This window comes from Hyla sarda, chromosome 8, assembly GCF_029499605.1.
Source record: "Hyla sarda isolate aHylSar1 chromosome 8, aHylSar1.hap1, whole genome shotgun sequence".
NCBI classification, from domain to species: domain Eukaryota; kingdom Metazoa; phylum Chordata; class Amphibia; order Anura; family Hylidae; genus Hyla; species Hyla sarda.
The window spans coordinates 231436545-231449728 of record NC_079196.1 but is presented as its reverse complement, the minus strand read 5'-3'; the positions used below and the strand labels follow the sequence as shown (position 1 = coordinate 231449728).

Here is a 13184-nt window from a genome sequence, read left to right as displayed (position 1 = left end):
TACAAAATATACATCATACCTTATAAGGTTCAGTAATGTACAGTGACCCCCGACCTATGATCATTTCAACATACGATGCTTTTGTATGTCGGGGCCATCGCAAAAAACGGTTATCCGGCAGCGCAGACTGCTTCAGCTGCCCCCGGATAGCTGTTTAATGTGCTCCGGTGAGTGTCACTCACCTGTCGCCACTGCTCCGGACCGTCCTCTTCTGGCTCCACTCCATGGCCGTCGTTCTCCTTCGTCGCCATCACTTCGCCACACACGCCATCCCGTCATCCAATAGGAGCGGCGCGCGGAGCGACGTGATGACGGCGATGGAGAGTGACGATCCAGGGCAGCGGTGACGGTGCGGAGTGGCGGGGACACGTGAGTAGAACTTTCTATATTATTATTGCACGGATCCCTCAACATACGATGGATTCAAGTAACAATGGTTCATATGGAACAAATTACCATCGTATGTTGAGGGATCAATGCATTTATTCAGATAAGTGTTTCCCGACCAGAGTGCCTCCAGCTGTTGCAAAACTACAACTCCCAGCATGCCCGGACAGCCGAAGGCTGTCCAGGCATGCTGGGAGTTGTAGTTTTGCAACAGCTGGAGGCACCCTGGTCGGGAAACACTGATCTAAATATATTCCAAGTGTTAACCCCTTCCTGCTATGGGATGTATGCATATGTCCCAACACCCGACACGTTCGCGCGCTGGGACGTATGCATATCTCCTAGCGATCTCTGGCACTGCTGCGGGCAGGACCAGCTGGAGTCCCGCCGCAGCTGCCGGAGCAGAGATTGTGCCGGTCCCTGGGGTTATCCAGGAAAAAAAACTTTTTTTTCTTTATATATCAACTGGCTCCAGAAAGTTAAACAGATTTGTAAATTACTTCTATTAAAAAAAATCTTAATCCTTTCAGTACTTATGAGCTTCTGAAGTTAAGGTTGTTCTTTTCTGTCTAAGTGCTCTCTGATGACACGTGTCTTGAGAAACGCCCAGTTCAGAAGCAAATCCCCATAGCAAACCTCTTCTAAACTGGGCGTTTCCCTAGACAGGTGTCATCAGAGAGCACTTAGACAGAAAAGAACAACCTTAACTTCAGAAGCTCATAAGTACTGAAAGGATTAAGATTTTTTTTAATAGAAGTCATTTACAAATCTTAAATACAAATGAACCGCACCTCAAGGATACTGCCCTACTGGGCACACAATGAAAATGAGTTGAGACAGTTCGTATGAAAAAATGTGTTACGTTTATTAAAACAAGAATTGAGTATTAAAAATCAAATATTAAAAATTACCTAAGATGAACATTGGTTATAACATAGTTAGGGTGCATGCACACCACGTTTCTTAAGATACGGGACCGTATACGGCTGGGGAGAGGGGGGCGGAGAGTCGGGGGCGGGGCAACTGCACGCTGCCGTATGCGGTCCCGTATCTAATGTATTTCAATGAGCGACCGGAGTGAAACGCTGCCTCCGGTCGGCTCCGTTTTGCCCCGTATACGGTTTCCCGACCGGACCTAAAAACGCTGTTGACTACGATTTTAGGTCCGGTCGGGAAACCGTATACGGGACAAAACGGAAATGACTCTGACGGAAATTTTTTTTTTAACATTGATCTCTATGGGACTAAGGCTAGGTTCAGACTACGGAATTTCCGCCTGAAATTTTGCTTTGAAATTGCAGGCGGAAATTCCGCTTTCTAAAATGTCTAGTGTAGTAAATGATTTTCTGTTCACAAATTCACACTTCGGAATTTGTGAAGCGGAAAATCCGCTTTGAAAATCCGTTTAGAAATTTCCGGGCGGAAATTTTCTGCCTGGAGATTCCGCAATCTGAACCTAGCCTAAGGCTAAATTCAGACTAAGGAATTTTCGCCGGAATTTTCGCTTTGAAATCTCAGGCAGAGATTCTGCTTACTATAATAGTGAATGGTTTTCCGTTCACAAATTCACACTTCGGAATTTGTGAAGTGGAAAATCCGGAGACTATAGGAGACTGCAGTGTCCGCGCGGTCCTAGCGCCGACTAATTCAGTCAGCGCAGGCGGAACTCGGAATCTCCGGGCGGAAATTTTCCGTAGTCTGATCCTAGCCTAAGACGTTTAATCTGCCTGAAAGAAAGAACATGTTCTTTCTTCAAGCGGAACAGACTTCCTCGTCAGAATTCTGCTTGAGGAAATTCCTCTCCAATTCCTCAGTGTGAACATACCCTAATGGATTGCTCACCGTGTCCAGAGCCGCTGGTCCCGTGCTGGGACGGGCCGATATTAGCCACGAGCTTCCTGTCACAAGATCTGCAGCGAGGGTCCGACACGCTAACACGGGCACATTACCAGTACGGACCCCATACAGGGGAGTCTCATGCCAGAGCTCCGCAGGTTCGTGAGGATCTCCATATCTAACAACCGTCAGCGTCCTCACGGCAACCGCAGGATTTGCTAATATCGGCCCGTCCCAGCACGGGACCAGCGGCTCTGGACACGGTGAACAATCCATCCATTCACATTAAGACTATTGTCAGCATATTTATTCTCTGCTGAGACTTTAAAAAAAATCATATAACATCCAAAGTGCCGGATATCGTCATCCTTCGGATTATCGGCATCTTGCATCAAACAGACTTGCAGATAATTATACCATCGGTGGTACTACATCTACCACTTACATATCTTCTTGTCATTAGGGCCCAAGGGCATAAGAATTGTAATTATAATTATTCGCTCTAACTCTGTTATAACCAATAATCATCTTAGGTAATTTTTAATATTTTATTTTTAATACTCAAAACATTTTTTCATACGAACTGTCTCAACTCCTTTTCATTGTGTGCCCAGTAGGGCAGTATCCTTGAGGTGCGGTTCATTTGTATTTATTCGATCGGTGGGGATTGATCCTTTAACAGCATTAAAGGGGTTCTCCGGTGCTTACACATCTTTTCCCCTATCCAAAGGATAAGGGATAAGATGCCTGATTGCGGGAGTCACGCCACTGGGGACCCCCGGGATCATGCACACGGCCCCCCGTTTGTAATCAGTCCCCGGAGCGTGTTCACTCCGGGTTTGATTACAGGCGACCACCCGGCCGGCGGCGTGTGACGTCATGCCTCCGCCCCCGTGTGATGTCACGCTCCACCCCTCAGTGCAAGCCTACGGGAGGGGGCGTGACAGCTGTAGCAGTATATATATATATATTATTCAGCTGGTGCCAGAAAGTTAAACAGTATTGTAAATTACTTCTATTCAAAAATCTTAATCCTTTCAGTACTTATTAGCTGCTGTATAATACAGAGGAAGTTCTTTTCCTTTGGAATTTCTTTTCCGTTTGACCACAGTGCTCTCTGCTGACACCTCTGGCCATGTCAGGAACTGTCCAGAGCAGGTGCAAATCCCCATAGCAAACCTCTCCTGCTCTGGACAGTTCTTGACATGGACAGAGGTGTCAGCAGAGAGCACTGAGGTCAGACTGAAGGGAAATTCAAAAAGAAAAGAACTTCCTGTGGAGCATAAAGCAGCTGATAAGTACTGGAAGGATTAAGATTTTTAAATAGAAGCAATTTATAAATCTGTATAACTTTCTGGCATCAGCCCCCCCCCCCCCCCCCCCCCAGCGGAGTACCCCTTTAACTTCAGTGATAATGATGGTTGTTTGTCATGATGATGATTGTTGTTGTGTTGTAGTCCTGGCAGAAAATGAGCGTTGTCTTCTTCTCATTTCTATGACTGTTTATGTCGTTTATTTCTCTTTCTTATCAGTTCAGCAAAAAGTCTATTGGGATCTTCTCCAGATGCTCGGAGAGGGAATATTCCTGGCTGATGGATCTGCTCAATTCCCAGGATTTCAGGGACCAAGTCCAGTCCGTCCGCCCCTATTATATCTCCAACAGGTTCTCTGAGCTCTGTGAGAATGTGAAGCAGTGCAGATTCGGGATCCTGTATCACAGCAAGAAGAGAGGACGGATCAATGTGACTAATGTGACCGACTCCCTGTATGATGAGGAGCTGGAGCATCTCTCCTGTAGACTGGGTAAGAGATGGAGGATTGTGTGGAGGAGAGTGATGTATTATGTATGATGAGGAGCTGGAGCATCTCTCCTGTAGACTTGGTAAGAGATGGAGGATTGTGTGGAGGAGAGTGATGTATTATGTATGATGAGGAGCTGGAGCATCTCTCCTTTACACTTGGTAAGAGATGGAGAATTGTGTGGAGGAGAGTGATGGTATTATGTATGATGAGGAGCTGGAGCATCTCTCCTGTACACTTGGTAAGAGATGGAGGATTGTGTGGAGGAGAGTGATGTATTATGTATGATGAGGAGCTGGAGCATCTCTCCTGTAGACTGGGTAAGAGATGGAGGATTGTGTGGAGGAGAGTGATGATATTATGTGTGATGAGGAGCTGGAGCATCTCTCCTGTAGACTGGGTAAGAGATGGAGGATTGTGTGGAGGAGAGTGATGTATTATGTATGATGAGGAGCTGGAGCATCTCTCCTGTAGACTTGGTAAGAGATGGAGGATTGTGTGGAGGAGAGTGATGATATTATGTGTGATGAGGAGCTGGAGCATCTCTCCTGTAGACTGGGTAAGAGATGGAGGATTGTGTGGAGGAGAGTGATGGTATTATGTATGATGAGGAGCTGGATCATCTCTCCTGTAGACTTGGTAAGAGATGGAGGATTGTGTGGAGGAGACTGATGTATTATGTATGATGAGGAGCTGGAGCATCTCTCCTGTAGACTTGGTAAGAGATGGAGGATTGTGTGGAGGAGACTGATGTATTATGTATGATGAGGAGCTGGAGCATCTCTCCTGTACACTTGGTAAGAGATGGAGGATTGTGTGGAGGAGAGTGATGTATTATGTATGATGAGGAGCTGGAGCATCTCTCCTGTAGACTTGGTAAGAGATGGAGGATTGTGTGGAGGAGAGTGATGATATTATGTATGATGAGGAGCTGGAGCATCTCTCCTGTAGACTTGGTAAGAGATGGAGGATTGTGTGGAGGAGAGTGATGTATTATGTATGATGAGGAGCTGGAGCATCTCTCCTGTAGACTTGGTAAGAGATGGAGGATTGTGTGGAGGAGAGTGATGTATTATGTATGATAAGGAGCTGGAGCATCTCTTCTGTAGACTTGGTAAGAGATGGAGGATTGTGTGGAGGAGAGTGATGGTATTATGTATGATGAGGAGCTGTATCATCTCTCCTGTAGACTTGGTAAGAGATGGAGGATTGTGTGGAGGAGAGTGATGTATTATGTATGATGAGGAGCTGGAGCATCTCTCCTGTAGACTTGGTAAGAGATGGACGATTGTGTGGAGGAGAGTGATGTATTATGTATGATGAGGAGCTGGAGCATCTCTCCTGTACACTGGGTAAGAGATGGAGGATTGTGTGGAGGAGAGTGATGTATTATGTATGATGAGGAGCTGGAGCATCTCTCCTGTAGACTTGGTAAGAGATGGAGGATTGTGTGGAGGAGAGTGATGGTATTATGTATGATGAGGAGCTGGAGCATCTCTCCTGTAGACTTGGTAAGAGATGGAGGATTGTGTGGAGGAGAGTGATGGTATTATGTATGATGAGGAGCTGGAGCATCTCTCCTGTAGACTTGGTAAGAGATGGAGGATTGTGTGGAGGAGAGTGATGTATTATGTATGATGAGGAGCTGGAGCATCTCTCCTTTACACTTGGTAAGAGATGGAGAATTGTGTGGAGGAGAGTGATGGTATTATGTATGATGAGGAGCTGGAGCATCTCTCCTGTACACTTGGTAAGAGAGGGAGGATTGTGTGGAGGAGAGTGATGATATTATGTATGATGAGGAGCTGGAGCATCTCTCCTGTACACTTGGTAAGAGATGGAGGATTGTGTGGAGGAGAGTGATGTATTATGTATGATGAGGAGCTGGAGCATCTCTCCTGTAGACTTGGTAAGAGATGGAGGATTGTGTGGAGGAGAGTGATGTATTATGTATGATGAGGAGCTGGAGCATCTCTCCTGTACACTTGGTAAGAGATGGAGGATTGTGTGGAGGAGAGTGATGATATTATGTATGATGTGGAGCTGGATCATCCATCTGATCAATAAGGGTGTCAGGAGTGGCCCCCACGATTCTCAAAGTAATGGCCTATCCTATGAAATCCTAGAAAAACCCTTTATGAGTCTGTTCGCATTTAGGGAGTCTGTTGTGGACTTCACTTAGTTGATTTAGCTACATGAAAACCGCTATAACTCGCACCAAACCTTCAGGCTGTACACTCCTTGGTTGGTTGCAGAGCACGCAACTTTCAGGCTTTAAGGAGATAAGTGGTAATGCATAGAATCACTTCCCCCGACCCCCCCGCCACATGTACAGTAAGTAGCAGAGTGCCGGACTGCTGTCATTGTTATGTCATCGGAGACAGATTTTGATCTTCTTCTTGTGAGCTGGGCACATTAATATACAGCCACAGACACAGCTTGGTCATACGCAGCTTGGCATATGCTGCATATGCCAGGAAGGAGTTAACTGTTGATGCTGTGCATTGCGACTTAACTCTTTTGCATCCAAACCATGAGCAGCTATCTATACACATTACTGGTAACTGTCCCTCCTACTTGCTGGTCTGAGCGCTCTGCACATTATCACCACTTAACTCCTTGAGGGCCAGACACTAAGCGGCAATTTATACAGATCACTGCTTACTGTGTAGGAGCAGAGCCATCAGATTGCCGGGTGTTCTGCTTCTCTATGGGGACTAACATTTACCCCTCCACGCTCCTGGCTCTGTATGTCCAGGGTGCAGGGAAAGGTGAGCATAGGGCTGTGTTCCCACATTGCATTTATGTAGCGTTTTTGAACACATTTTTTTAGGAAATACATGTTAGTTAAAAGCACAAGGTGGGGACATGGCCTTTCTGCACTTGACAGATGTTCTTTTGCTTTTTGGTAAGCAGTAAGATGCATCACTGTACATGGTCACTTTACCCTTCCTTGCTGGGTCAGGCACATAGCACTTAGCCCAGTAAGGAGAACACTCAGTGATCTATTAAGTGTCTGGATCAAAAGAGTTAAGTAGCAATGCACAGCCTCAACAGTGAACTCCTTCCTGGCTGAATGAGCAGAAGCCATACAGTGTGTGCCTCCTGCTCAGACCAAGATATGCCCACATCTGTATTGACATGGGCAAATCCTTTGACACACCTTCTGCACTTGAGGGGGAAACCCTGTACAGGACAGAGACATCTGTTATAAAAATGAACCGTGGAGATAACTGGTGATACTTTGCATTACAACTTAATTACTTACACTCAGTAAGCCAGACACTCTGAACCTGACCCATTGAATGCAGAACCCACACATTTGGTGCAGCCAAAAAAGACAGGGGATAAGATGCCTGATTGCGGGGGTCTGGTCGCTGGAACCCCCTGTGATCTCTGTGCAGCACCAGGCATTCTGACCATTACGTTCAGAATGCTGGGTTCTCGCGGCAGTGGTCATGAGTGACGTCACGCCATGTCCCCTCCATTTATGTCTATGAGAGGGGGAGTGACTGCCATCAGAACGCCGGGTTCTGGCGGTAGTGGTCGTGACGTCACACCGCGCCCTGCTTGTGATGTCACACCATGCCCCTCCATTTGTGTCTATGGGTGGGGGCGTGACAATTGTGGCATGGCGTGACATTACAAACGGGCGTGGTGTGATGTCATGACCACTGCTGCCGGAACCTGGCATTCTGACCATAAGTGGGTGCTGCATGGAGATTGCAGTGGGTCCCAGAGGCCGGATCCCCACGATCAGACATATTATCCCCTATGCTTTGGGGAGAAGATGTCTAGGGACGGAGTACTTCTTTAAGGTTTCTACATGTGAAGTGAAAACTGTAGTAATTCCCTGCTCTGACCCCATACAGGACAGAAGAATGTGGTTGTGGTGATTGATGATCTGGATGATGTCAGTGATACAATGAAGAAACGAATCCTCAGCGCCCAATATAGCATAAGCGAACACGCTGAAGAGCTGATCCTTATAAAGTGCGCATCACCGGAGGAGAAGAGGACGGCGGCAAAAGACGCCCTGAAAAATATCTTACAACCCAAAAAAATGGAAATATTTAAAAAGTCCTAATACATCTTCTGGGTCCTCTGGGTCACACCTCTGGACCATGAGATCTTCAATGTCACGTTTCCTTTTCTCCTAATTTATTCCTAGTCCTGAATTGGCTTCAGTAACATTCAGGTTTCCGCGCACCGTACTGCACCTACCTGAACCCGGAAAGGCCACTGCTCTTGATTGACAGATCATGTGTGTCAACCAGTGCCGAGCACAAGAGGCAGTCATACTAACAGGGACTGACATAAAACACTAGAGGGCGCTATAACAACAAAATAATGGTACAGCTATGCACAGCAACATTTTAGATTTAGGGAGTAAACTGATAAAAATGTTATGCCAACATGCTCTTGTGGTGTCCCAGAGCAAGACGCTATTACTACCTGGCTCTGTCGGGTGATTATTATCCCCAAGGTGACTGCCGCTGACCCTAGTCTTCTCTTAAAGGGGTACCAGAAATCAACTGGTGCCAGAAAATTAAACATATTTATAAATTACTTTTACTATTAAAAAATCACAATCCTTCCAGTATTTATCAGCTGCTGTATGCTCCAAAGGAAGTTTTTTTCCGTTTTGATTCTCCTTTCTGTCTGATCACAGTGCTCTCTGCTGACCCCTCTGTCCATGTCAGGAACTGTCCAGAGCAGGAGAGGTTTTTTATGGGGATTTGTTCTTACTCTGGACAGTTCCTGACATGGACAGAGGTGTCAGCAGAGAGCACTGTGGTCAGACAGAAAGGAAATTCAAAAAGAAAACAACTTTCTCTGTAGTATACAGCAGCTGATAAGTACTGGAAGGAATAAAATGTTATAATTGAAGTAATTTACAAATCTAAATACAAAAAGGGGCACATATGTGCACTCACCGCAAAGTAGAGACAATCAGGTGTGTAGGTCCGGTACTAGGGTGCCGGGTCTCGGCACTGGCGTGTGGCGCTCTGAGGCTACGCTGGCAGTTTTGCACGTAAGTGCGTGCTTCTTCCGGCCTCCAGGCCGCAAGAAGCACGCACTTACGTGCGAAACTGCCGGCATAGCCTCAGAGCGCCACACGCCAGCGCCGAGACCCGGCACCCCGTTACCGGACCTACACACCTGATTGTCTCTACTTTGCGGTGAGTGCACGTACGTGCCCCTTTTTGTATTTACTTTGGATACTTGATACTATTGTATGTGCACCCCGCAGGAGACACTGATACAGGTCACCGAGGACCGTTCTACTGATATAAGGTGATATTGTTCCTAAGAGTGCTCTCCCCTTTTCTGCTGCATTTGTGGATAATTTACAAACCTGTTTACCTTTTTGGCATCGGTTGATTTAAAAAAAATTCCAGTGGAGTATCCCTTTAACCTGAGTTTTGAAGTAGAAATGTCTATGTTCAATATTGAACCTTTAATTGCTCGATAAGAGTTAACTGCATTTCTCTGTCAAGAATGAGTAATAAATCCACAGAAACAGTCAAAGCTTATTAGGACCAGCCAGTCCTTCCTCCACCCTGGTCTCTTCAGACAGGATGGGGTCCTAAGCTAGAGTAGTCTGGCCTTGACCAGCAGCATGAAAACATCTCGTCTATTCCTCCTGTTCCCATTCCTCTAATTGGAACAAGCCTTTAGCCTTTCCTACATCCTTCTTGGTCCAGAGTGGCTGCACACGGATCCCGCCGCCCAGGTGTCCAGTTGTCTTGTCATTTCAGTCCACGCTTTGAGGACAAGAGCCGTCGCTGTCGGGCCCCATAGCAAAAATAGGTGAAGATGTGACTATCCTCTGGGCCACTTCTGTACGTTGTGGCCACCATATTATCCACTACAAATGGATCCCATCTGTAAAGAACCTCTTCTCTTCTTATCTCCTGTTGTCCCAGTCCAGTCTACGCAGTCACTACAAAGTCAAGTCTAAGCAGAGTGAAGCCCAGTCAGTCTAGTCTGTTTCTACAAGTACTGCAAGTCCCAGCATTCCTTGTTACTGTGACTGGGCTTCTCACTTTGTCCACTGCATCAATGAAAATCTGTCGCCAACACTTGGATTGTATTCCTGTATTGTTATCCTGCAACTATCTTCAGTAAACTTTATCTAACATCTTGGACTTTGAAGAGTTAATTCCGGCGCTTTGATACCGATGACTACTTCTCTTGGAGTGTGGTTAGTGAACCTAATATATGGAACAGAAATCCTGGCACTCAAAGGGTTTCTTGAAGAATCACATGGTTTATTTCAGCATAAACTCAGCATACATAAATAGCAGAACGCGTTCCGGCACTCAAACGGCCTTTTTCAACTGCATCAGTGCTGGAACGCCTGCTGCTATTAATATATGCTGAGTTTATGCTGAAATAAACCATGTGATTCTTCAAGAAACCTTTTGAGCGCCGGGATTTCTTTTACGTATACTTGATTCCCGCGATCCACGTGCACCTCCTGCTATAGTGCCGACCACCTACTCTGGTGAGTGAACCTAAGCTGCAGGATCATCACCACCAAAATTGTGTAACGTAATAAGCTTTAAACAATAAAAGGTAATGAATTAATAAAATGCAAAGTGAAAGAATAGAAGAGAAATCTAAATCCAATCAATATTTGATGCGATCACCCGTCATCTTCCGAACAGCATTAGGTGCATTCTAGGTACATTTGCACAGGGATTTTGTAGGATTTTGGTCAAATTACACCAAACGGGATAATGATCATTGTTTTGTAGGTGGGCACAGTTTTTACCTGAGACAGAAACAGCTGTGTAGGAGGCTTAAAACTGGGCGAGGAACAGCCAAACTCTGCTACAAAGAACAGGGTATGAAAGATAGTGTCAGAGGTTTTACACCAAGCAATGAAGAAAAAAAAAAATATTCCCAGCGGGGAGCAATCTTGCAATTTTAAGCATGACCTAAAAAAAAAAGAAAAACTAAAGGGACAGCAAAAAGGTCCATAATCATGGCAGTTAGTACAGTGGCAGAATTACAGCTTATATACTCTGTGATCCAAAAGATCATGTGGAAACCCCTAAGGCAGCGTCATATCCTGCACTCAGCTGAGAATCTCCACAGAGGCCGCGTCACCTGTCAGATGAACATCCAAAAAATGTATATGGGTCGTCGTCTCCCCCCCCCCCCCCCCCATTCCAAAGTAAATTTAAGATTGAGATCATTATCATAATTCAAAACATGTTGGGCAATTTGTTGGCTTTCTCCCCATACTAGGAGGAGTGCAAAGGAAATGGAGGAAAGATTCCAGGCGCTGTCAACTTAGAACATCATAATGGAGCGAGACCAAATGGTTCTTAGAAGATCCATGGCAGGATCACATATATTAATAAAATAAAGAACAAAATACAAGATGATGCGTTCTGAGGGAAACCTCTCTCTTCTTCAGATGAGTGTACAGGTATATGGTTTGGTACAGACATAAATAACCCCAATATCGGCACCAATTTACGGTGAGTGGAGCATGCAGAGTAAACAGCAGTGTACACAATAATGGAAATATTCACCTATAGCACATCCTCACCTATCACAACATTACATAAGAACACTAGATATTGAAACATAGCAGAGTATGCGGCAAATATCGGCAAAATAATCAGATAATGAAATACGAGACCGGAAGTCCATGTCGGCAGTTAGCGGAGCTTGTCCCGGGCGATCGCGTCAGTGTCCAAGGATGCGTCGCCATAGAGAGGAAGGCACGTGATGTGTCCAGACCAATCAGCTACAGCGGGGCGGGGTAAGCTTTTCCCCACAATGCGTGCACTTTGTAATGAAAGCAGTGGTCACATGATGCAGAAGGCCAATGGAAGCGATGATAGACCATCAAGGGATGAAAACATAAATAAAGTGCAATGATAGAACCTCAATGTAGGGACAACATGAACATGGTCCAGGTATGAACTGGAAACGGCCACATAGAATAGAGCTGGTAGGGTGAGAGTAGCTGGGCCAGGGCGAGTATACCGTATTTTCCGGCATAAAAGACGACTGGGCGTATAAGACGACCCCCAACTTTTACAGTTAAAATATAGAGTTTCTGGATATACTCGCTGTATAAGACTACCCCTCTAGGTACTACCCACATTAGGTTGGCAGTATAGTTCCCCCCACATTAGGTTGGCAGTATAGTTCCCCCACATTAGGTTGGCAGTAGAGTCCCCCCCCCCCCCACATTAGGTTGTCAGTAAGGTTCCCCAACATTAGGTTGGCAGGATAGTTCCCTCCACATTAGGTTGCCAGTATAGTTCCACCCCCCCTCCCCCCACATTAGGTTGGCAGTATAGTTCCCCCACATTAGGTTGGCAGTATAGTTCCCCCACATTAGGTTGCCAGTATAGTTCCCCCCACATTAGGTTGGCAGTAGAGTTCTCCCCCACATTAGGTTTGCAGTATAGTTCCCCCCACATTAGGATGTAGTTCCCCCACATTAGGTTGGCAGTATAGTTCCCCCACATTAGGTTGGCAGTAGAGTCCCCCCCCCCCATTAGGTTTGCAGTATAGTTCCCCCCACATTAGGGTGTAGTTCCCCCACATTAGGTTGGCAGTATAGTTCCCCCACATTAGGTTGGCAGTAGAATTCCCCCCCCCCCACATTAGGTTGGCAGTATAGTCCCCCCACATTAGGATGTAGTTCCCCCACATTAGGTTGGCAGTATAGTTCCCCCACATTAGGTTGGCAGTATAGTTCTGCGTACATTAGGTTGTAGTTAACCCACATTACGTAGGCAGTGGCCCCCACAGACATACAGCTTCAGCCATATACAGTGTATGGCTGGAGGCTGTATGTCTGTGTACTGCCCCACTTCAGTGCTCCGACCTCCGCTTCTCCTGCTAGGCCATAGCAGTAGGTCCCAGGAACGGAGGTCGGAGCGCTGAAGATGGCATGCTGGTAACTTACCATACCCGCATGTCCTCGCTGCTCCGCTCCGATCTGCGGTTTCCATGGGCGCATGCAGGGGACGTCAGTGCTACCTCCTGGCGGCCCCTGCATATTTAAAGTTAACGAGGGGCTGCAGTAACCTGGACATCCTTGTGTCCCAAAAAGATCTTTTGGGATAAAGGGATGTCCCGATTGGGATGGGGGGGAGAGGGGGGGGGGGGGGCAACAGGGTGGA

The 13184-nt window shown here is 46.3% G+C and overlaps 1 protein-coding gene across 1 annotated transcript in view; it reads left to right on the top strand.

Annotated features, from left to right (window-relative positions):
* The window catches only part of LOC130285388 (uncharacterized), a 34501-nt gene extending 25817 nt beyond the window's left edge, over window positions 1–8684 (top strand). Inside the window, exons 6-7 of the mRNA XM_056536747.1 lie at window positions 3756–4026; window positions 7896–8684. Coding sequence (XP_056392722.1) covers window positions 3756–4026; window positions 7896–8110 — 486 coding nt within the window. The 3' untranslated portion in view covers window positions 8111–8684. The remainder of the gene's footprint in view (window positions 1–3755; window positions 4027–7895) is intronic.
* Window positions 8685–13184: the final 4500 nt, after the last annotated feature.